The 23,966-nt window shown below is 38.6% G+C and overlaps 3 protein-coding genes and 1 long non-coding RNA gene across 17 annotated transcripts in view; 2 read left to right on the top strand and 2 right to left on the bottom strand.

Annotated features, from left to right (window-relative positions):
• The first annotated feature begins 1,039 nt into the window (after window positions 1-1,039).
• On the top strand, window positions 1,040-14,660 carry LOC112467037 (open rectifier potassium channel protein 1). 4 transcript variants are annotated; one of them, XM_025035483.1, is made up of 9 exons: window positions 1,040-1,512; window positions 3,572-3,867; window positions 5,241-5,790; window positions 8,082-8,258; window positions 8,750-9,136; window positions 10,390-10,652; window positions 11,085-11,240; window positions 11,313-12,398; window positions 12,579-14,660. In XM_025035483.1, exons 3-9 carry the CDS (start codon window positions 5,649-5,651, stop codon window positions 13,641-13,643), a joined length of 3,276 nt encoding a protein of 1,091 aa, XP_024891251.1. In that variant the 5' UTR covers window positions 1,040-1,512; window positions 3,572-3,867; window positions 5,241-5,648; the 3' UTR covers window positions 13,644-14,660. The 4 variants fall into 4 exon arrangements, with proteins under 4 accessions (XP_024891251.1, XP_024891250.1, XP_024891252.1 ...); XM_025035482.1 differs by having other exon boundaries at window positions 3,568-3,867; XM_025035484.1 differs by lacking the exon at window positions 3,572-3,867.
• Window positions 13,680-18,600, bottom strand: LOC112467038 (histidine--tRNA ligase, cytoplasmic). Of its 4 annotated transcripts, none has more exons than XM_025035485.1 (6): window positions 18,382-18,600; window positions 17,420-17,734; window positions 16,611-16,823; window positions 16,301-16,522; window positions 15,697-16,198; window positions 13,680-15,583 (listed from the first exon to the last, which is right to left on the bottom strand). In XM_025035485.1, the coding sequence occupies exons 1-6, from the start codon at window positions 18,496-18,498 to the stop codon at window positions 15,108-15,110; spliced, it is 1,845 nt and encodes a 614-aa protein (XP_024891253.1). In that variant the 5' UTR covers window positions 18,499-18,600; the 3' UTR covers window positions 13,680-15,107. The 4 variants fall into 4 exon arrangements, with proteins under 4 accessions (XP_024891253.1, XP_024891255.1, XP_024891256.1 ...); XM_025035487.1 differs by lacking the exon at window positions 17,420-17,734 and adding an exon at window positions 16,928-17,081 and having other exon boundaries at window positions 18,382-18,471; XM_025035488.1 differs by lacking the exon at window positions 18,382-18,600 and adding an exon at window positions 16,928-17,081 and having other exon boundaries at window positions 17,420-17,511.
• Window positions 17,741-19,674, top strand: LOC112467041. 2 transcript variants are annotated; one of them, XR_003042206.1, is made up of 3 exons: window positions 17,741-17,893; window positions 19,055-19,233; window positions 19,323-19,674. It is a non-coding gene; the product is annotated as an uncharacterized LOC112467041 (long non-coding RNA). The 2 variants fall into 2 exon arrangements; XR_003042207.1 differs by lacking the exon at window positions 17,741-17,893 and adding an exon at window positions 18,689-18,778.
• A 165-nt stretch (window positions 19,675-19,839) lies between these two features.
• LOC112467032 (low molecular weight phosphotyrosine protein phosphatase 1-like) overlaps window positions 19,840-23,966 on the bottom strand; it is a 6,055-nt gene continuing 1,928 nt past the window's right edge. For 2 of the 7 annotated variants that reach the window (XM_025035469.1, XM_025035474.1), the window contains exons 2-4: window positions 22,015-22,205; window positions 21,727-21,888; window positions 21,328-21,584 (exon numbers count right to left, since the gene is read on the bottom strand). In XM_025035469.1, the coding sequence (XP_024891237.1) occupies window positions 21,465-21,584; window positions 21,727-21,888; window positions 22,015-22,205 (473 nt within the window). In that variant the 3' untranslated portion in view covers window positions 21,328-21,464. The other 5 variants (XM_025035470.1, XM_025035468.1, XM_025035471.1 and 2 more) reach the window with 5 other exon arrangements.

Below are 23,966 nucleotides of genomic sequence, written 5' to 3'. Positions count from 1 at the left end.
AAAACAGATTTTGCAAAGTATCTGCTATAAATTTTGTCAGCAAAATGTCAGGAGAATAGGATGGCAAATTGATTGCAGAATCTGCCATTTCATACCATTTAAATATATTCCATTTGACTTAATTATAAATTCCATTTGAAGTATCGTTAGATACTGTTAGATTCTGTTTGATTTCTGTTAGAAATTTGTTGCCAAATTATGTCAGCAGACTGACTGCTGGTAGAACATGCGTTTACTGTCAACACAGTTGATGGCAATCTGCCTCAATATCCTGTCCGAGTCTACTAGCAAACTGCTGGCTCATTGCTAACATTTTGCTTATTAGCAATGACTACATACAATGACTGTAAATTTATATTATTTTTTTATGTCATTAAATAAAACAGTATGATTTACGGTTTAATTGAGTACGTGTAAAAAAAATGCTATACACATAAATAGTCTGACAAACGAAAAGTTCCGTTGTGATTAATACTACATCACTATATGAAATACAATATAAGAATATAACAGCTAAACTAAAATATGTGATGACATATTTTATAACGATAGATGGATATAATATTTGTATCGTATACAAGTGTTTCAAGAAGGTCGAGAAAAATATATGTATTATGTTTTGCACCTTTATTTTTTGAGAATTAAATTGTTTTTTCGTAAATACCATGAAACATATTTGTGTGAAGTTTAAGCAAACCTGGGTGGAAATGAAAGATTTAGTATGGACGTTTGATTTAAACCTTAAGAAAAATTTAATTAAAGCTTGGAAAATTAAATCTCTAGATTAATCTTTCGGCAATTATTGAAATAATAAATTATGCTATTTCACCTTTCGAATAAATTCAATATTTTTCTCCGATCGAATTCTCATGGCTAAAAAGGGAGCTGTTATTAGCGTTTGGTTGCTGATTAAACAGACACATTAACACAGCTAAGTACGGGACGTGAAATGTAGCAGATAATGCAGTTATATACACGCCGTGATCGAAACGGTTGGCCTTGTATTAAAAACGAATGGAAACATCGACTCCTTTATTCTTAATTTTTAGCTTTCTTTTTATAGTGTTCCATCTTTTAAAGCGACTGATATAACCATCAAATATATTGAATTATTTTCTTGAATTACATTAAAAACATTTTTTCTATCCCCTTATTATTTTTGCAGCACTTTAACATACCGTTTAAGAAGATCATTTTGACAAGTACTGCAGAACTCGTTTTCGGTCCTCCCACCATCATCCGGACGATCTTTCGCCTAGTGCTGCTCTCGATTACGGATAGTCTTCATTCGGCCAAGTACTCGACCGCGCTGATCCGTTAATTCGACAGATAAACTCTTAGACCTTTTACAACAACGGGATTGCGGAATCTCTGTCAATAAAATTAATCCGGCCGTCCGAAAATGATTCAAAGTTCCGCGCCTGTGATCATAAACGTTATTACAAAATGTGGATCGTCGGCTTAAGGCAGATATGTGCAACGTGCTAAAGCAGTATGCAACGGATGAGACAGGTGAGTATTACGGGTATAAAGCGATTAAATAAGCCAATAAAGATAAAAGAACAGTAATATTTTCGGATTAACTATTATTGACGCTTAATATATGAAGTGTCTCTTAACTTTTGTATATGTATGTTATTGAACTTTGGAGAATTTGTATTTGACATATCCATGTGGATTAAGATATTGATTATGATTTTTTGTAAAAATGGAAAATGATGACAAATTAAGATGAAAATTAGGATTGTGATATTTGTTGTATCTATATATTAATTAAATAAATACGTTCTAAGTATATATATTCTATAGATTGTATAACTTTATGTGTAATTACTCTTACGTGTAATTGTTTCCATTTGATTACTCTCATTATTATATAACTTTAATTAACTCGTTGAATTTACGATTTATCTAAAAAGAAATTATATTTATCATTAATATCTCTTCAAACATCAACATAGAGTGTCTTGATTATCTCTCACAAAAATTTGAAGTACATTTTATATTATATAAAAATTAATTGAATTAAAATAATAATGCCACCTTTGTTCACCAGAAATTTCTCGTTTAGATCTTTTCACAAGAAAAATATTGAAAGTGAAAAATAAACAAGTATATTTAAAAGTTATTAAATGCGGCAGCTGAGTATTGCAGTAGCGATTAAGTAATGGAAAATTCAAGAAATGGAAAAATACTTGATAACGTATCGTTGTCAATCTTAACGTTATCACAGACATGAAACAGTCAATATACCATCAATTCTACCATTCAATAATTACGATCTCATGTATATCTCCTGTAATTTAATTGCTGCTACACAATTACAATTATTACTGCGTAATGCTGTCTCACCGATATTTGCCGGTAGGTATTTTTCGATCGATTTTAATGATTGATGTCGTACATATGTTCACCTTAATTAATATGCAAAAAAATAGTATGATTTATTGAAGAATACATCGACTTTGCAACATTGTATCTGACGATAAGGAAATAAATGTTATTTTTAGATATTGAGCATTATTTAAGCAAGTCACAAAGTCCACTTTTAAAAGTTTAGTTTTTTTCAAAATAATTTATACATAAGAAAGCTATTGACGCAATATATTCTTTTTACAGCATCAACATTAACTAATAATATTAATTAAATTGCAACGTACTAAAAAAAATTCTCTTTCTAGTAACGTAATCGACATCGATTCCACGAAATACTAATGCGTTCAATTTTTTTAAGGTACGACTATTAGAGTTTGTTTGATCGTGTGACTCGTGTGAGTTGATCGATATGAGACGCGTGATTAATACTTCATATTTCTTCCCGACCAACTGTTTTACACATTAATTGTTAACTAATTACCGCACGTGTGCGTTAGTATCGGCATATTTTAACCGCAGCCGTGACCGACACGACGTGTGCAGTAAATGGAAGATAATAACAGTTGTTAAATGGCCGTTAATAGCCATAAAATTATTCGAGTTAAAATGCCGTCGTAAAACGTCATTCAACTAATCATTTCAACCTGCTTACATTAAAGTGCGTCATTACGTTTTCAAAGTTACAGGCTCTGCGTGAGATTCGCAATTATCACCGGATTGCAATGAAACAATAGCGGTTACGTTACCGAATAAGGCATTTGCATGGTCTCTTCGTTTGAGAAGTGTATAGGTCCAAGATTTTGTTATACTCGTGTCATCGTAAGCGAGAAGATAGTCTTTGTAAATTATAACTTAAAGCCTAAACAAAACTACCAAATGCAATCATCCGAAAATACTAAAACAATTAGTTTATGTTACGAAAAAATTGTTGCAACTATATAACTGATATATATTTTCAAAATAAATATGAAATTTCAATCTTTGAATGAAAGTTTTTCTTAAACGCGCATTTACGCTTCCACTATAGCTTTTTTTTTTAACTCGCGCTTCCCAGGTATAACATTATTTTATTAAACGTTCTCGAAAGAAAATTATCTTCTCAAAACAAAAAGTAGTGTGATAAACTGTTTGCTTCAAACATTCTGCTAATTATAATTGCACTTTTATAATGAATCATACTTCTCGTTTTAGCTAGACGTTACAAAAGAAGTAAGACCAGCGAACTGTACTTGGAGAGAGAATAATGCGATAACTGCTCGTCATTCGTCGCCGTTTTGCGAGTGAAGAAAATATCCGTGCACGAAACGCGTCCGCAAATTTATCTCGTCAATTAGAGGCGATCATCGATACTGGCGTGATGTGCGTTAACGTCACCGAAGATTCGCGATAACGTGACGCGTTGTTCCTTCGTCACACGGGTGGAGGAGAAGAAGGCCTGGCGACGGATTTCTCGGACGAAGTGGAGATATCGAGAGATGGATTTGTTAAAACGTAATCCTCTAAAGTCTTAACTCTTTGAAGAAACGTATCAGTATCTGTTTGTCTTTTAATATATATATATTTCTTCGTTCGCATTCGAGGCCAAATTCGGCAGACAAGAGCTCTCTCTCTTTCTCTCTTTTTTTTATCTGAAACCTGTTACATATCTCCGTTACCGAGGAGTCTCCGACCTCTGCTCGCAATAAACGCGAATTTTCTCAGACCAGTATAAACGAGCAATGTCCACAACGGCGTTATTAGCAAATAGCGATCGGCACGTCGAGACCATTGCGGCCGAGACGTTCCTCGCGCGTTATAAATCATATTTATGGACATGCAATGACGCCGTAAGAGGATCAAAAGACGAATCGAACGCGTTTGTCCTCCGATCGCTCGCCGTTCTTCATTTTACTGTGTCACGCAATAATTTTGTATATCAATTCTCGACTTTCCGAATTGGTATCATATGATTCTCTAGCTTGAAACGGACTCGCCTTGTTACATAACGATTTTAATTTAATAACTTTTAATTCAACTCTTGGCTAGGATATCGAAACGTCGACGTTTGATCGCCTCTTTCTTTCATTTAATTTAATTCCATATTTTCATCAGGGAGCAACCGACGAAATCGTCGTCCCGTTTCTCACAATAAGCGATACGAGCTCTTTCATATGATCTCATATGACTTTCCGCCAATTCTGAAATACTTTGTGCTGTCTCGAGCTCGATATGCACTTATGCAAATTTCTGTACCATGCGCTCGAACCGGCGACGAGTCACGCGACCGAACGAGAGGCGTGAACTTGAGGGAGACACGCGCGACGTTGTTTCACGCCGTAAATTATCCTTGCGAATGCAAAAATCGATCGCTATTACGATCCACGTGGATCGCTATTTGTTATTTGCGATCCGGCAAGCCGGTAGGATATATGATGTTCACCGGCGGAGACCGAACGTATTGTGCAACCGGCATTGTTGAGGGAAGGGTTTTGGCGGTTTGACGTCGAAGGTGCGCCAGATAGATTTCACCTCGGGTAATTACGAGTTCTACGAGCCAACACGTCTCTCCTTTTCGAGCTGCCGAATTATTGGCCGTGCAACGAAACCTGATTAGTCAAATAGTCTCAGGAAATTTTAATAGAGCAGCGGTGTCATCGCCTCCCAAAGGGTGAGGAAGATATTATCGATTTTTTTTATATCTAATCCACATCCTGCTCTGATATTTTAACTCATATATCAATTATCTTGCAACGTAGTTCATATTAACACTTGGTATAAATTAAATTAATACTGCGGCGTTGCATATTTCAAGTTTTGCAAGGCTCCCTGCGTTTCGACCGCTGCATCAGTGTATCGTTATACATTGTACGATCTCTTGGTCACAGGGTCCTCCAGGCACTTAGCAGTGAGACGCAACCGCGATGACGACGCGACGCCTAAATCGTCAAGAAGACTTCTGATGGATCGGAGATATCGGGTGATAACATCGCCCTCGTGAGAGCTCGTCATAATCGATACGATAATCGCCGCCTAAGAAGCCGTAAAAGAAAGCCGCTCTTGACGGGAAAGAGTTAGTGTGCTTGTGGCGAGCGAGCCAGGAAGCTCACTCGATCGGCTGTTCAGCCCAACCAGAAATCATGTCGAGAATCCGAGTCCGCGGCATATCCGCCGCTTTAACGGGGACGTCTTGATTGTCTGACGACGGGAATCGTCATTCCTTGGAAATTATCCCTCATCTCGTCTGGCAGACGGGTCCACGCTAGATTTCAGCATCTCGCCGACAGTATTCGAGAATGTCCAAGAAGCAATGGCTCGCCCTGCTGCTGTTGTTCCTCGTGTACCTGGTGCTGGGCGCTACCATCTTCTACTTCATCGAGAGCCACAACGAGAAAATGAAGATCGACGAGGAAAAAGCTGAACGCACTACGATCAACAGTAAGAAAATAATGATGACAATCTCCGATATCGGCTATCTCGCGCGAAGATCGGTCCCTAATCTGTTCTCGTTAACGAGAACTCATGATTTCCGGATACTTGATGTAGTTGATAGATTATCCTGATGTTTGATAGGCAAATACGACTTGGTGTAGTTCTAGACCTACCAAAATTTGTCTTGCCTATAAATTCTATGATCGATTTCTCCTTGATAGAATGAAGGATCTCTCGAGAAACATGCGAACAATAATTTTTTATTCAAATTTAATAGACTTTGATAAATTGATTACTGATAATTCGAAGATTTACAGAAGTACTTAATGTCCAAAATTGAAAACTAGCGACAAACGCTATCGCTCAAGTAAAGTATAGATTCTTGGAAATCATTTTGCGCGTACTTTACGCATATTCATTAAATTTTTATTCGTGATTAAAGCAGACATAAAAATAACAAAACCATTTAGGTATAAAAATAGCAAAGCAGTCCTGATTTCTGGAAGTCGTTTTGATTGACGAGCTTCGTCGAAGTATCAAGGAGAAAGCTACATGCGAGCGGAATGGCGAAAACGCGAACGGAGTTGCATGTCATTTGCAAGTCGCAATGCGACTTTGCAAAACTATTTGCATATCTCCGTTTGTTAGAAACGCAACACGGAGAGAGAAGTTCTCGAGATATTGACGCGAAACTTTATTTTATAAACCAATCCTGGAAAAAGGGATCAGAGAACAGTTGTAGCTTTTTGTCGTTGCAATTTAGTAGCTAAGAACAATAAACGGAAGCTTCGCTTACATCAAGTGCGCGCATTTCTTATCTTACAATTAGTTTAATCGTTTAAAAGCTAATGTTCCTGAGAATCTTATTATTGATTGGTATCTCGACCGTATCTTTCAAATACCAAATAATGTTTTTTTCTTTCGATAAGCGGAACGGTACTTTTGAGATTCCATGCGCGCGCGTTATCACGCCGCGGAAGATTAAATTTTAACATCTCTGAATATTAATTAGGAAAGCATATTTATTTATATTCACGTCATAAAAAATGTCGCTATCATATGCCCGTATCGCGTGCTCGTTAATTAATCAATCGATTAATTAACTATGCCGACTATACCGACTCATGCCGTGTTGCTCGCGACGTGTTACGAGATTTCGGTGATAATAATGCAAACTATGCTTAGGCCACGGTCGTGCAGAATACGGGTCTGGCGTGTAAAACGTTTGAAACTTCCGACATGCATTTAGTAACGAAATACCTTTATGCTTCTAGCATCCTAAAACAGTTGTGTCATCGAGATTGTCACTTGAGGTTGCACCAATGGTCGCCTGTCGCTTTTTAAATCCGTAATTCGATTGTAACAGATGCGGAGAAGTTTAATTTCTCTCGTTTAATTTTTCTAGTCATATATTTATCTGAGATATATCGGAGATAGATTCCTCGAAGTTGGAAATCTCAAGAAGCTTTCAATGTCTTAAATTTTCCAGATGCCGCGATCAAGAGTTTCAGAATCTGGATTTTCACCCCTTCTCGGAACGCGATTCAAACTCAGATGAGCTATCGGATCCTCAAAAAGTAGAACTTCTCGGGATGCTGATTTCGCAACTCTACAAAATGCGTCATATCTTTTGTAACAATCTCGCAAATAGCCGGAAAGTCGGCGCGGCTGTTTGGCGTCATTGGGTTTTGTGTACATGACCATGCCCGATGTATTGTTCGTGCAAGAAAAGGGCATTATTCAAATAACCAGACAATGTCGGTGCGACGGGAAGAGTTAGTTGACGGCCAGTGTCAGTGTCACCGAAATCTATTACGAAATCGTTATCTCGGCCACTCCTGTCAAAACCGAAAGTGGCGATATCCGCTCACGTGGCTATTATCCCCTACCTCGGGTGGCTATGCCCCATCACGAGGAATAAAAATACGCTCTGGAAAACTGCGGGATGATTTATAATTTATCTTTTTTTTTTTCTCTCTACAAGGATATGGCACCGTCCTGATATTCCGTTAGCCTCGATACGCGACGAAAGACAATCGCGTTCCGATCGCAATTGCGCACGCGGAAGGTCCAGGCGGGGGTCTGCTTGTACAACAAACCGACAATATAAGACGACAAATATCGGCTGATAAGATAGCTGCGTACAGCAATTGTCTCGAAAACGTCCCCGTTCGGGAAGAAAGAGAGATTATCTTTCAGTAGACAGACGGATGAGAGCGGACGGAGAGATAAAATTTAAGATTATCCGACGGCCAATCCACTTTTCAAGTACATACACGTGTAATTATTTCTTTCAGAGTTACTTCACAAACACTACGTACCCAGTGCAAACCATAGTGAGAAAGAGATTCTGCAGAAGATCACCGATTACTGCGGCAAATCAGTCCACGAACCGACCGAGGATGAGGTCGTTCACTTACGATGGGACTACTACAACAGCTTTTATTTTGCCTACACGGTCGTCAGCACTATCGGTAGATACCTATCAGTGGAAGCGTTTTTTTTTTAACGTATCTAAGTCGTAATTATAATCAGTTTTTATCTAAAGTCAATGGACTAGCTTATGCCATTCCGTCTTTATACCCTTTAATTACGCACAGTTACAAATTTTTTTTATTTACGTATTTATGCCAAAGATCTAACGTTTCAAGAAAACGTTTGAAACATTGAGACGTCTTTCGAATTTAGAGAATAAGTACATATCGAATTATCGGTTTGTTTAAGCTTTTCTTCCCTTTAAATTAGGATAATTATATAATTATCAGCTATAATTTTATTATACATAATCTTTCAAATATTTCCTGAAAATTAATAGATTTTAAATTATCATGATTTTTCTTTGAAGTAAGGAGGTCTCTCCTTATCAATAACTTCCTTTCTATCAGTAATCTTCGTTATTCTTTAGTCTTCCTAAATAATTGATTTATTATTATTATTATTAACGTTATTATTATAAACTATGCAGGATATGGCAATTTGGCACCTACAAACACCCTCAGCCGCATCTTGATGATCTTCTACGGTCTCATAGGCATCCCGATGAACGGGATTTTGCTGACGCAGCTGGGTGAATTTTTCAGCCAAGTGTTTATCAAGGCCTATCAGAAGTACAAGTCCTATAAGCAACGTCAGTCTTTCACCGATTATTCGTCCAACAAGTCGATACCGCCCAAGACGCGTAAAACAATGAGACTGGCTGCCCAGATCTTTCTGTACCTGACGCCCGGCTTCATCGTGTTCATCTTCTTCCCGGCGATCCTGTTCTCGTATTTCGAGAAATGGTCCTACGATGAATCGGTCTATTACGCCTTTGTTACCCTCACGACCATCGGTTTCGGAGATTTCGTGGCGGGTAAATGTCCTATCTTATCGATTCCTTCAGACGCGCACGCGAAACGTGATTAACTTATTTTTTTTTATCGCTAGTAAGAGTGAAGTTTTATTTTCGCAACCGTGCGCGCGAGTCGTAGAATCGTGCGTTCTTGAACGGTTCTTGAAAACTGCTCTTTTTTTTATTCTATGGATGATATAATACATCATTCATATCATTTATTCAGTCGCATCATTCGTAATTCAAACTAAGTATGGCACAAACGTATGGCAAAGACATAGGTATCGCAGAAGTATAAAATTGATATTTATTGCGACGTGATTAAAGGAATTTTGTGTACAGTCTGTCTGTTATAAAACAAACAGAATTGTTCATGGACGATGAATCTGTATTGTATAATCGATAATTAATGAACAAGATAATATTTTTGAGAAACTTACAAAACATTCCGCAAAAAGATACCTATAGATACCACATACAATACTGGAATGAAAAAATACATAAATTAAAATAAAAAAAATTAAATTATTGTAGAAAATTGATAAATAATCGTAAATTAACATTTTTCTATTTTGTGCCTATGCGTAACAGAAAAATATAAAAAGTTTTTCGAGCTTAAAAATATAAAAAAATTGATGTTTAATCTATTTTCGAGAAGAAAATGAGTAATACCGAATTTGCTATACCGAAGTGTTTATTTTTAGTAAGAAATAATACGTAATTCAGAATGATTAACATTTAGTTGATTTAATTTGATAATATCGAGCCACTTGAAACTATATACGTTTGATCAACTTCGTCAGCTTTCTTGATTGATAATATTGAAACAGTATACATTTGTATTCTTATCATAAACATCAGTTGCTACAATCTACGAGCTTAGCCTGTTTCGCCTAATTAAAAAATGAATGTTTTCAATCGTTACATGCTCACGTAGGAAGCAGATCTTAATACGTAAGTAGTGTTTTCTAAACGCCCGTCATAAATTAAAAAATAAAACTGCATGCATAATCATATGTAGCTAATTAAAATATGTAATTGAAAATAAAGTATAAAATATGAGAAACAAAAGGATAAGTCACAGCAATACATGAAATGTACAATTGAAATATATATTCATAACTCCTGAATGAAAATTATTCGAAGTTATTCAAAACGAATATCTTCAGTTAATTAAAATCAAGCGCGAGTGAAAATTGACGGGAATAATAAAGGGAGAAGCTTTTGTGCCACGAAGAAGATTCTATTCTTAGCTCTCTGCTTAAATCTCGCAGGCCAGGACAATACGAAGGGGAGCGGCCCGTTCTTCATTATGTACAAGATATTCCTGATTTGCTGGATCTCCTTCGGGCTGGGCTACATCGTCATGATAATGACATTCATCGCTCGCGGTATGCGCAGCAAGAAGATTACGAGGCTCGAGCACAAACTGGCGATGAATCTCAAGCTTACGCAGAGCAAGATTTGGAACGAGTTTAACAAAGAGGTCGACTACCTGCGCCGCGTTTTCAACGAGTTACAGCTCTCTAAGGTCAAAGTAAGTGACCTGGTTGGCTTGGACCAGATGGCCTTAAGCAACTGCATACTTTTGCCATATTCTGCATCTGCATATATGAAACTGTCTGCCACATATTCCTATGAAAGATCTTTATTTTATCATCTTTTTTGTTCTTTCTAAATACGTGTTGTGTTCGAAATCTTCATAAATTTATTCGATTTATTAATAAATTAATAACGAAATTCTCTTTTAATTTTTGCTACGTCAAACACATAGCTTACTGTTTAATCATTCGCCAGTTACATTTAATTGTTATATTTTTAATAATTAATATAAATTAATACAGGATTTTATAATTATTAATTATATATCTTTTTATATTATTATTTTTATTAATATTATCAGTGAAACTCTCTAAGCACCAATTATTAATTTGTTTAGCATTTATTTATTGGACTTTTTTTTTATTAGAGAGTATATGTGAACAAGTACGATACCGAGGAACCTCCGGCGAAATTCCAGCGCAGTAACAGTTTTCCGAATCTCCGAGATTTAACAATTGGCGGATACACGGACGGCTTTATACCGCATCCACGACGACGGGCTAACAGCGAAGTGGTACCAACGGTAAGCCATAATTTTCTCATCACCTCTTTTTAAATACTGTGATGCCTTACTTACGTAACGCGTTATTTAAAGGACGAACTGACACGTGTGGTGTCCGAGACTGATCTTCAAAGGATAGACAAGAACGCGACATTCGCCGCGCACGCCATAGTGCAACCAGCGGAACTCTTGGCGCGCTTGGTGAACGTCCTCGGTTACATACCTCCACGGGATGACTTCGAGTTGGACCAAATGGAGAGACAGACCGACGCGCAGAATGAATCAGCCGATCAAGGCGTTACTCAATGGACAATCGGCGGTGAGAAGTTTCCGTTTGGCAAACCTCGACCCAGAGCGGCCAGCGAGATACGACTGCACGCGACGAGGAACGATTCCGTTCAACGTAACAGCGAGTGGACCTGGTCCGGAGTAACCTCGACAAAGCTGCAGGAGATGATGAAGGATCGCGACACGAGCATGTCCTCAAAGGATAACAAACCGTACAAGAAATTTGCGTCGATCGCATTACCGGCGCCCAAGAACTTTTTCCCTAGATGGAGAAAACAGTTCGCGAATAAGAGGTCGTCGGACGCGGGTCCTAATACGAGGAACACGGAGAAACCCGTTGAAATAGTGGACGACGGCAATCAGCAGAATAATTCGATCGGCCCGCTGCCCTCGTACTTCAACGTGAGGCACGACTCGATCTCGAGTAGGCCACATTATTACACGCACACAGGCGGCAATCTGCCGAGTTATCTGGAAGGTAACAATCTGCTGGAAGAGACGAGTCTGGCGGATTTCCTTAGAGCATTGACCGCTCTTCACGCACGGGTAGGAACGGTTCCCGACGAGTACGTCGCCCAAGAGAAACCAAAGAGAAAATTGGGAACGGCCTGTTTGAGCCCGCCGAAGTTACCCAGTCTCTTCACCCTTTTCTCAAACGCGCCTGCTTCAGTTTCGGCGAATCAAAGCAATCAGAATACCGTCACTGGAGCGCAATCAAGCAGGAGAATGTCCCTCAAATTGGCTGACAACAGTTATTCCGGCTCCAGCACACCTTCATCTTACATCAGGAAGGGAAGCGTTCCTGTGAAGCCTAGGAGATTCTCTTTGAGACCGGTAGCGACCCCAATAAGTCCTCCCACGCCGCCTGATTATGATTCACCACGATTGTCGGTAAGCTTGCACTACTGAAAATCAAATTTTTGTAAAATTCGACGACTATAAAATTCTCACACCTAATATTAAAAATTTAGAACTTTGAAATAAATTATAAAACACAACAGCGTACACCAATTAATAATTTAACACAAACGATAGTAATTTTGAAATTTATTCTATAAAAAATACTTTCAGCTACGACTCCCTAAGAGAATGACCGATCGAAATCTTCAAGAACCCGTCTCAATGGAACCCTTCATTTCCGTGTCACCGAAGGAACCGCTCGTGAACATGGAGGGACCGCCTGGAATTTCGTCACCGATCCAACAGCCGTCCGGTAATCAACGTTTTTCCATAAGACCCGCTCAACTCAATCTGCAACCGAGTCCGACGAGCACCAAGTCCACACCTACGCCGTTACACACGCCTAAACCGGTGCCGAAATGGAAAGCGGGTATGCTTCAGCGACAGATCACGGAGATGAATCTACGTCGTCGCGCCAGGGCATTCAGCCTAAGTGACGTTTATTCCGACAAACCCGAGAAAACCACTCCCCCCCTCAGTCCCCTCGCTATGGACAACACCAAAACTTTTGACATTAGCAAATCGACCAGTCCAAGTCAGAAAACGGTGACTATCATGTCGCCGGCAGAGGAGATGAATATGCTATCGAAAAATGAACATCAAGATTCCACGGTAGTTCCCTCGGGTTCGAGAGACGAGCAAATTACACCTCGGAGGGATCAGAAAGGTGTTTCGTCAATCAGTCCTTTCGTTCTCGAGATTTCCAAAGAGCCGCCTGCGGCGTTAAATGAATCCATGATTTTAAGCATGCATAAAGATGGAATATATCCCCAAAAGGATTCTGTACCAGTTTATGAACCGGTTTACAAGCCACCCTCCACCGTGTTCGAGCAAAAATTAGTAAAGTTTAACGACGAATTGGGTAGGACACTTGAAAGAGGAATGCAGGAGACGAATGTGGATTTCAAAGATGTTCCGCTTGAAATGGAGAAGAAACAGGATGACACACACATGCGTGTAATTGATAATTTAAATGCTTCGACGAGCAGCGGAAGGTCCCCAGAATCAAGGAAGCCCAGCGTGTTGATAGACTCGTACAAGCCATCGCAGCAAATGACGATAGAGAAGCCGACGATCAATCCGTTCGAGCAGTACAAAGCTATGACGAGGTCTGCTCGAAAGGAAGAGGATACGGACTTGAAAGAAGTTAAAGTCGAGAAACCTGGTAAAAAATGAAAGAAAAACAAATTCGTAATCATGTTGTGCGAAAGGTAACGATTAAAGAAACTGTTTTATTTTATTTTAAAGACAGAGAAATTTGGAGTCAAGTTTTGTTAGCAAAAATATCGAGATACTAACAGTTTTTAAGATATATAAACGCTATTTATGAATTTAACTATAATTTTTGTTAAAAAAAGATTGACTCTACATTTTCGCAAAACGAATTTTTTCCGAATTACTGAAACTTACGCGTAAGACGGGAATCTTGCCCATTAGAAATTTTCAATTCCACTACATATATTGCATGTACAAAAAATTATTATTTTATCCCATATATGCTAGTACAAGAACTTTTTACAGTAATTAACAAATTCGTGTTTCGCTTCAAAACGATGCATAATTTATCAAGAAACACTGTAGATAAAAGAAGTATAATTTTAAATGCATTTATATGAAAATTCCAGGCAATGTCATTTAACAATAAGGCGATCAGCTTTGTGAAAGGTTGTCTGTATCAATGTATACAAGTATCTAATTTTTCAGACTAGTCCAATTTGTAGCATTTTCTAAGAGAAATCTATTTTATAAGATACTAGATAACGCTAGTATAATGATAATTATTAGAAATGTAAGTAAATTATAAAATACGTAAGTTATTAGATTTTAATTTAAACTTGATAAGAGAAGACTGTGATATAATGAGTAAGACATATATATCCTTAATTTAACAAACTAATAGTTAAACAAATTACTTAGAAAACGTAGATATTATGTAAATAGAAATATTAAAAATATTTTCTATTGAATTAAAATTCATCGATTCGAGAATTTATTAAGTTAGGACGTAAATCATGTCAAACAATCGAAGTAATTTACGGATTAATATTTCGTATCGCAATTCAAACATTGGCAGCTGCGATCTTGTGACTTGGACATTTATCACAGCCATTCGCGCGATCATATTTATTCCGCTAAATCTTAAAATGTTTAAATGTAATAAATAAAGGAACGAGAGACGTTTTTTTTACGAAATTTATAACATTTTATTGACAGGTCCTTGCAAAATAAATTATAAAGATGTATTTGGTTTCTCGAGCGGTAGCTCAAAGCTGTGAATTATTACCAGTTAAATTCCAGATTTCATCCGGAGAAATTCAGTTAAAGGATTATTCATGTGAAAATTGTCTACATGCTCACGTAGTAAGTGTAGTTTACAGCGTCGTTATAAGAGCGTCGTTTACACTTCCTCGTGCGTTCACTTGTCGTACGACTTCACAGTTAGCGTCTATCGGTTACAAAGAGTTTATCACGGTTGCGCGCGCGTTAGCACGTCGTGTGAAATAATACAAATAAATTTATGCAAAATCTAATAAATAAACTTTTCCCGGCATGCGGATCAAAATGAAACTAAATGCGATATAAATATTTTCTTGTACTGATGTCGATCTCGCGACGGTGAGGAGAACTTATACAAGGATGCTACGATAACGTTTTTAACTGCCTCCGTATTTCCTTGATAAGGTTGCTACGTGGCACGCGAGTCTCCTCTCGCGTCGAGACGACTCTCAGCGTAACTTCACCTTTCGCCAGCTCGCCTTCTCCGACGATTAGTGCCAGCGGGATGCCGTTCTCCTCGCAGTGCTGCAATTGCGCCAGGAGCTTGGCGTTCTTCTTGTAGGACTGTTCCGCCTTCACGCCGGCTTCCCACAGATCCACTAGTATCTTCATCCTCTCCTCGTGCAGATTCTTCTGTGCGCTCGCCACAAACACCTCGATCTCGGCGGTACGCGTTTTTAGGCCCTTATTCGCCAATTTCGCCTCCATAACACTGAATATTCGCTCCACACCCACCGACACGCCGACACAGGGTACATTTTTGTTTTTGCTGTCGAACATTCCCACTAAATTATCGTAACGGCCACCGCCTGCTACGCTACCAACACCGACATCGTCTCCTGTAAAGAATCAACGAACGCTATTAATATTTTGCCAGAATTATTTCGTAACCTGTATGTTCCATTGTGTAACATACCAAGAAAATTTAAAAAGTAAAGATCAATATACATACCGCACAATATAGCTTCGTAGATAACACCCGTGTAGTAATCGAGACCTCTCGCGAGACTCAAATCAAACTTAATTTTGTCCAGAATTTTGTAGATGCCGCAGTACTTTAGCAACAGTTCCATGGAGTCTAAACCTTGCACAGCGACAGACTGTTTCATCAGCTCTTTGTCTTTTCTCAATTCGGCTATCAGTTCCACTCCACCGGACTGCGAGACGTACTTGCCGACCTTATCGGCGATATGCTCGTCCAATCCTTTCTCGTCTATCATCTCTTTCTTCACCTCTTCCCACGGGCTCTTGTCCAGCTTGTCTACGGCGGAACAGATACTGCGGAATTTACTCTGCGGCACGCCGCACGCAGCGAATATGCCATCCAGCAAAGACCTATGATTCAGCTTAATTAAGTAGGGTCCCAGGTTCAAGACTTCCAACGCTTCGCACACAACCCGGATGCACTCTACATCCGGTAGCATTGGATCGTACTGGCCGGCGATATCGAAATCCTTGAAAATATCCAATTAAATATGAAATGTTAAATGCCAAAAATGTCAACGTCAATGAAATAAAGTATCCCTGGGATACAATAACATGCATATTGTGCTTACACATTGATAAAATTCCCTATATCTGCCTTTCGTCGTAGCTGGGTTATCTCTCCGGTAGACCTTGGCAATGTGATATCTTTTAATGGAAGAGATCTTGCTCATGGCCAGATACCTCGCGAAAGGAACTGTCAAATCGTATCTAAGTGCGAGGATCTCACCACCCTGGTCCTTCAGGTCATAGATGAGCTTGGAGTCTTCACCGTATTTGCCCGTTAAGACATCCTGTGTAACAGATAAAAGTAGGTATCAATATTAATATCCAATAACCGGTAAGGTCGAAATTAACGTCGTCTCTGACAGCGACCCTTACTTTCAGCTCGAATACAGGCGTATCTATCGTCTCAGCGCCGTGACGCTTGAATACTGATATTATTTTCTCCAGCACTCCCAGTCGCAGCGCCATTTGCTCCGGATTATAATCCCTCGTGCCTTTCGGCGTTTTGAGGATGAGTTTGTGAGAGCAACCATTCTCCTCTCCCAATTGTGCTTTCAGGTCCAACAACTTGGCAACTTCCTCCGCTATCTACGAACAAGCAAATAAACGCGCCATTGATATAAGGAACGTGTGGGGCATCACTCTCGTTCTCAGTTATCCGGGGGAACGATAGTCGAGAACATCGTACCCACCTGTGGCGTCGTGGACATCAATACGTTGCAATTGCGTTTCCATACGACGGGGAAAGTATTGTTGCGTATCAGGCGTAACATCGTGGAATGGATGAAGGAATTACAAGACAACCAGAATGAAAGAGAAAAGCCCCCTCAATGTTGATTTATCAAACTAGTCGAAACAGCAGAGATAATATCAGTAAGCAAGCTAGTAAGAGGCTGCCATTAATTATTACCGTACAGTCTACAATCAACAAAGACATTGTCTCTAATCTTTTTTCCTTTCTTAACAAATTTCAAGCTTTCAGAATTTGGAAAGGAGGAACATCTCAGGAAAATTTAATTTCTCAGAATGAAACGTATTTTGTTTCCCAAAACCATATCTAATTTTTGTCGTGCAAAAGATTCTACGTATCTTCAGCTGGGAGAATCTTCTCCCCGCACGTTCTGCCGCAGCAATTTGCGAAATAATTTATGGCAGCTCTGCTCGCAAGCAACCGGCTGCCTCACCTTTTTGTCTAGCGTATCTTTGCTAATATAGCGAGTGCTCTTTAACCGCTCGAGCTTTTCCGCCAGGGAAGCGAGCGGCGCTTCCACAGCGGGAAACGCCAGGCGCTCTTCCCGAGTAAAGCTTTTCATGTTAATGTGCCACCTGTTCAGATGCGGCCACCTTGCAAGCTCGTCGTTAAGGACGACGACGCGCAACGTGTCGTACAGTTCGGCGTCCTTGGACGTTGGCCACCAACCGCACACGTAGCTGACATCCGCAAGATCATCGTTCAAGCTTTCTAACTCAACATTTATATCAGACTGCTCTCTGTATTCCTGAGAAATGAGACGTGTCGCTCTAAAGAAAGGCTCGGGAACATTGGTGGCAAAAAAGAAAAGGGGGAAAAGAGAAATCTACTTTTTGCGCCTGTTTCAATCGAGATTGCCGTCACATTGCGAGGGGCCTGTTGCATCACATATCCACCGTTACGAAAGGTTAGGTCTAATCATATTTTCTTTGTTAGAAAAAGAAAAATCGTTCACGCTTCCGCTGGACTTCAGAACGAGAGGGAAGCCGAGCGCGGAGAGCGGCACGATTGAAAGCCAACAGGACCCGACGTGAAAGAAAGGTCGAAGCCACGAATCAAGGAGGCATGACGCAAGGTGCGAGGTGATGAGGTAAAGGTAGAAACGCTCGAGGTGAAAAGACCAGAAGACCGCTTTCGAGTGCGGCGAACCCTCGATTTCGCGGAAGGAAGTGAAGGTGACACGACGACAGGGTGTAATCGAGCGCGGAGCGGAGCGGAGCTGATTCCCCCCTCCGAAAACGAGAGGGAGAAAGGAGGCGCACATCTGTCACGGGAGAGCACGGGGACGCGAGTCGCGAGGTTCGCGACTCGACGACGCGTCGCCGAGGATTCCCGCGGGAGAAGTAGGAAAAAAAAGGGAGCGCGAAGGGTCGAGGGAAGGGCGCGGGCGCGTACCTGCGTGTTATCGGCCTTCGCGGCTTTCAGCCGTCGCACCACCTCGCCCTGCTCCCTCACGCGATTCAGCAACGTATCCCTCGGTATTTCGTCAGCCATCGTCAGCATGTAGGGCATCGCAGCGCGGTGTGTCTCGCAGGCCCGATTCCGTGCGTTCCCCTCGACGGCGCATTACTTTATAACCCCGGGGAACGAATCGCGCGAGCGGGAGAGCGATTTCTCCCCACTATACCTCCCTATTACGGCGCACTTCACTCGAAAGAGGCTCGACTCGACCGCGTGGGCTCGATTCTCGCGATTCGCGAAACCAGGTCTCTGCTGATTGCGAGTGCTACACTGTGCTACACCCTTCTGTACTCGAACTGAAACGGACGCACACACGTGTAGCCGTCTAGACGTAATAAAATTTAGTAAACGCATATGTGTGTGTCTAACGTCTGTATGTATGCATGTATGTGGTGATGGAGAAAAAAAGAAAATAATGAAAAATCGCGACGTCACACCTGCACTCAACCGAGGCAAGTATGGACACGCGTGTAATCACGGTTAATGTCACTGTACGTATGCATGTGTGTATATGTGTGATAAGAGAATTGTGAGAGAAATAGAGAAGAAAAGAGATAAAATGAGGTCTGCTCCCCTTTCTGGATCGCATTATGTTTTCTGTACTTAGGACGAAACGGACGAGATCGAATTCTTGCAAAACCAGGACGAGAGAAAAGCGGAAGGTGAAAGGTCCAGAAAATTTGGTCGCGAGGGATCCTTCTTTCCGTCCTTATAAAATTTCCCCCCTCACGAGAAGGAGCAGAGGAGAGATTTGGCTTGAAAGAGAAACCCGAGAAGCGCGCTAATGTATGCACCAATTATAAATTTAAATGACTTATGCGATATAATAATTTATTTGAATAATTTCAATAAGTTCGGTATGTATATACATACAGACGGATCTCGTGCTAAGGAACGTGGCTGTAAAGAGAAGCGTGGTGGGGAAAGATCCTCCAACGATGCACCTGTGACGCTACGCGGCTAACTTCGCGACGTACGACATCACGCGGTGACGAATACCACGTGGAATTTTCCTCGTAACGGCAAAAAACGCCTGTGATCTATGATCCTTTATAACATTGATTTTAGCTTGATCGAAAAATAATACAATCTATTATAATCGTTTTAAAACATTACTTGTATGGTAATTTTTTTCTTTGTGTATTGAGAAATGGGAAGAGACACTTATAATTTTTCAATGTTTTGATTATAATGACAATTTAACTTTAACATTGTATTTAATTTTTATACTGCACATAAAAATATATATGTAATTGTATGACAAACAATGTAAAATAATAAACATTTTATATATATTTTATATAAAATATCGCGTATAAGATATTATATACAATATAATAATAATAGTAACAAGGTTTTCTTAATTATATTTTAATATAAAATCTGATAGCACAGAAATCATTTTTTCTTTACTTATTCTAGATCGTATTAAGATCGTCATCTACATATTTTTTAAACAAAACCATATTTTTCTTACATGAATCGATTTCGTTCAGTTTTTTACATACATTTAATATAATATAATATATAATATCGAATTGATGGCGAGAGATTTTTTTCAGCATTTTTATTTTGAGATGTTCGTGAACATTTCTGTATATATTCGATATAAGTATTCATCATTTCAGAATTCAAAGCACGCCGTATGCAAAACAGCTGCGTTGCTCTCACAGACTCAATGCTATTCGTTCGCGTTCCAATCCGTATCAATTTAATGCGCGCAATTATACGTCCCGCAGCCTGTAATCGATCTTTCGCGAAGCGGCTCGAAACGAGCGCGATCGGATTTTGCGGGTATTACCGTCGATTTCACCAACTTTCTTTCGAATTAGATAACATCCGTTAAATTCACGCTTAACGGCTCTTTAGACGTACAATTTTCCTCCTTCAGGGTAACATTTAATAGGATAATTGTACTAATTATCTGGAGCATTTCGTATCGGTAGAAACCTCTAAGTTTCTAATCTTTCCAATTTTTCGAGCTCGACAAACTGTTTCATTTCTCAGAGCAAGAAAAGTAGAACACACACTTCTTTCTAAGATTTCATTAATTTCTTGTATATTTGAGAGTGATAAAAGCTTGATGAAATTGGCGTGCAAAGTTTGCAATGATGTTTTATCATATTCCACATTTAAGAAAACATGTATTTCCAGAGTTTCATTCTCTCCACATCTCGTTCTGACGTCTCGTGAGGCTGTAGCGGCAAAGGTAGCGGAAGGAATTTACGCTCGAACCGACATTCACCATCGCGAGATGTTAATTAAATTTCTCTGTTCGAAGGAACAAATTATGCAAAAGGCTTCATTTGCAAAACAAAGTCTGCAAATGTAGCATTTTACGGCTGAAGCGCGATACAGGGCACCGTGTATACTCCATTTGTGCATTTACTTTACATTGATATGCGCGTTATTTATGCAGAAAATAATAGGCTAAGGACTCTCTTCCTCTCAGCGTAATTGCTTCATCAAATTTTTACGCGCAATTGATTCGGAACAAAAAGACCCCATCTTAAAGGCCATGTTTCTTGGCCCTTCTTAACAGCAAATTATTTTAATAAATCTCGAATTAAATTCCATTTTCAAAGAATCGAACTCTTTTAGAAAGGATATGCATTTTAAAATTTGCAAACAAAATTATAAACTAATGGGTCTGGAAAGGTAAATCGAAAAAAGTATCGTCTTGTCTTTATACAGTCGAATCTTGATTCGAAAGATCGCGTATATTATCGTTCAGTGAAATTGGATTTCAGAACAATCAATGTCTTTTATTTAAAAATAAATTTTTTATTTTTGTACATACTCTGCGGTAGAGCTGCTAGATAAATTTAAAAAATTAAATTGAATTTTTATTGCAGTTTTTCGAGTGTATTATCCTGTAAATAAAACGTACTTGAGTTAGTTATAAAAATCTACAACATTTGGAATAAGATACAGAAAGTGATCTTAAAACAAATCGCTAATAAAGTTTTCAGAGATAGGATTCGTAAAGATTAGGGTAGTAAAGTGATCTTTTAGAATTATATACAAATAATACTAGAAAGATGAAACGAGAAATACACCTTATTAATTTCCAAAAATGCGCGTACGCTTCTCAGAGCTTGCTCAAATGCTTTCTCAAATCCAGCACTACCAGCATCCTGTCGGTAAGCAAAACCCACTGATTACACATGATCAAATTTACATTAGAAAAATATACAATCTATTTTGTTAAATCCCCAAAAAATCCAAAATTTTGTTAAATTCTTCTACTTTTTGCAGGATATCTTGCGCGATACGTACAAAGATAGGATCTCTTATAATAACTAATCCAGCGGGATCGTATTTCCCAAGTAGCTCTATCTTCGCTCGGCTATCCTCTGGTTGCATCTCGTACAGCACGTGGATATTATACTCGTCCATTCCGAATATCCAATCAAATTTGTAGAAATCGTTGGACGTGATCTAAAATTATCCTTAATATAATTCAAGTTCCTGTATCCGTATCGCCGTGGAAAATATTTTGGTCCAGCAATCATGTAAAACTGATAGACAAACACAGGCGCGAGGGTCAAGAATTGTAATTCTTACTTGTCTCGCGATATGAGAGTAATCCGTAATTCCAGCCTTCCGAAGTGTGGACATCGCCCTGGGTTCAGGACCATTGCCTACGTGATACCCCAGAATAGCGGCGCTTTCGACCTCCCAAAGATCGCTCAAACCCATCTGTCGCACTTGATCCTGAAACACTGCTTCTGCCATAGGGGAGCGGCAGCTATTCCCTACGCAAAAAAATCAGTTCAAAACGTTAATTTAAATTAAAATTTAATTAGATTATCGTTGAAATGTTTTGAAATGGACTCCAATATTTCGCAAACTTATCCCTTATAGAAATTTAATACTGTAAGTGATTTTTTGGCTAGTAATTAATCACTTAAAAGCACTATTAAAAGCACTGTTAATAGTGCTTTTAATAATGCTTTTAAATGATTAATCACTAGCCAAAAAATCACAGTATTAAATTTCTATAAGGGATGTGAACAGCAACAGTGATATTTAACACTTCAGAACTTCTTCCAGATTTAGTGTAAAATAACGCATTTCTCGCAAGCAATTTACACAAGTATTTCTCCTTGCAGCCTTTCTAATAATTTCAACGCAAAGCCGAGATTTAATGACATACAGAAATAAATGATTTTTTTAAGTATGAACGGTGATGCGATAACGCATTCATAAGTAACGCTTGGGATCAGTCTGTAACATGTGAAAATGTAAATAATAACTTTATGTATCATTATACAAAGTGCTGACAAAAGTAACAATATTTTATACTGTTGTTCTTGTCTCTTAAGGTTATTACTTAACTGATTAAGCATGCAGACTACTGATAGTACTGATATAACGTTGTAAGAAAGGTCAAGACTGTTGCATTTAGCATTTACTTTAGTTACTTTGACAAGTATTTAATTATGTAACTCTTAAAAATAGTAAACTAACCTCACATGAAATAATTCAGAATCTCTCATTTACTAAAAAGATTATTTCATCACAAGTGTGTTACAATAGTAATTCTTACTTAAATTATATTTTTTTCCAGAAAAAAGACTTATTGAAATAATAATATTTAACTTCCTATACTTAACGTCTTATACTTTAAGAAAAGTGTGACAATTTAACAAATTCATCAGCTTTTAATTAAAAATAGGTAAATTACATTATACAATACCCAAACAAACCATGAGGACTCTTCTCTTTCGCATCATATTGATTTCTTGCTAATCGGTGACAAAATGGTAAAAGAAATAACACTGAACATTACTAGCCCTATTCACTCTAACCATGCCCTTTCGCGTCCCACGAGTTTCTAACAGTCGTTTGTTCCGGAAAACAAATGATCGTCAGATAATCCCCCCCTCCTAAAAAAAGTTGTTACAGTAGGGAACATCAGGTACAAATTTCAAAGTCCTAGCTCATTTACTCTCGAAACGGCGAACAATCAAAATCTCGGTGGGACACGAAAGTGCATGGTTGGAGGATTAAAGGGGCGGAAAAAACGTTGGAGTGAATAGGGCTATTAATATATCTGTCCTTGAGACAATGCACTGACATCTTTTAGATTTCAAATTACCAAATTGCAAGTTTATGATTGAAACAAAATGATAAACCTTTCATGAAAATCTATTTGCAAATTATATTTCAAGTGTGTGATTAGATAGAGAAGCTCAAGTCCTTCATCAAATTCCAGAAACACAGACTCACACATGCGAGTGAATGACATTTTCAGAATATTAATTCCATGCTTTGTTGCTGAAACATTAATGCAAAAAAAAAAGTAATAGATGACTCTTAGTTTCAAAATTAAATATGAAAAATTCTTGTTAACCTTTTATACATTAATTTTTTCAGTTAACATATCTATTATTACTGTGTAAAAATATAAAAAAAAGTATCTTGAAAAGAGAAGAAATGTATTATTATTATCGGTTACTATAATTGTATTATATGTATAACATATTTTGACACATACAAGACAATGCATTATA

Source organism: Temnothorax curvispinosus, unplaced genomic scaffold (genome assembly GCF_003070985.1).
Source record: "Temnothorax curvispinosus isolate PA1 unplaced genomic scaffold, ASM307098v1 QBEX01016803.1, whole genome shotgun sequence".
Classification (NCBI taxonomy): Eukaryota; Metazoa; Arthropoda; class Insecta; order Hymenoptera; family Formicidae; genus Temnothorax; species Temnothorax curvispinosus.
The sequence above is the reverse complement of the archived record's forward strand: the minus strand, read 5'-3'. Positions and strand labels throughout refer to the sequence as shown.

Excerpts from the sequence above, each read along its gene's own strand:
- LOC112467037 (XM_025035484.1), top strand. The coding sequence starts at position 5,649 with ATGTCCAAGAAGCAATGGCTCGCCCTGCTGCTGTTGTTCCTCGTGTAC. Across the intron at positions 8,259-8,749 it reads CACGGTCGTCAGCACTATCG|GATATGGCAATTTGGCACCT; the intron begins GTAGATACCTAT and ends TAAACTATGCAG. Across the intron at positions 11,241-11,312 it reads ACAGCGAAGTGGTACCAACG|GACGAACTGACACGTGTGGT; the intron begins GTAAGCCATAAT and ends CGTTATTTAAAG.
- LOC112467038 (XM_025035485.1), bottom strand. The coding sequence starts at position 18,498 with ATGCCCTACATGCTGACGATGGCTGACGAAATACCGAGGGATACGTTG. Across the intron at positions 17,735-18,381 it reads CGAAGGCCGATAACACGCAG|GAATACAGAGAGCAGTCTGA; the intron begins GTACGCGCCCGC and ends CTCATTTCTCAG. Across the intron at positions 15,584-15,696 it reads CTACGAAGCTATATTGTGCG|GAGACGATGTCGGTGTTGGT; the intron begins GTATGTATATTG and ends GATTCTTTACAG.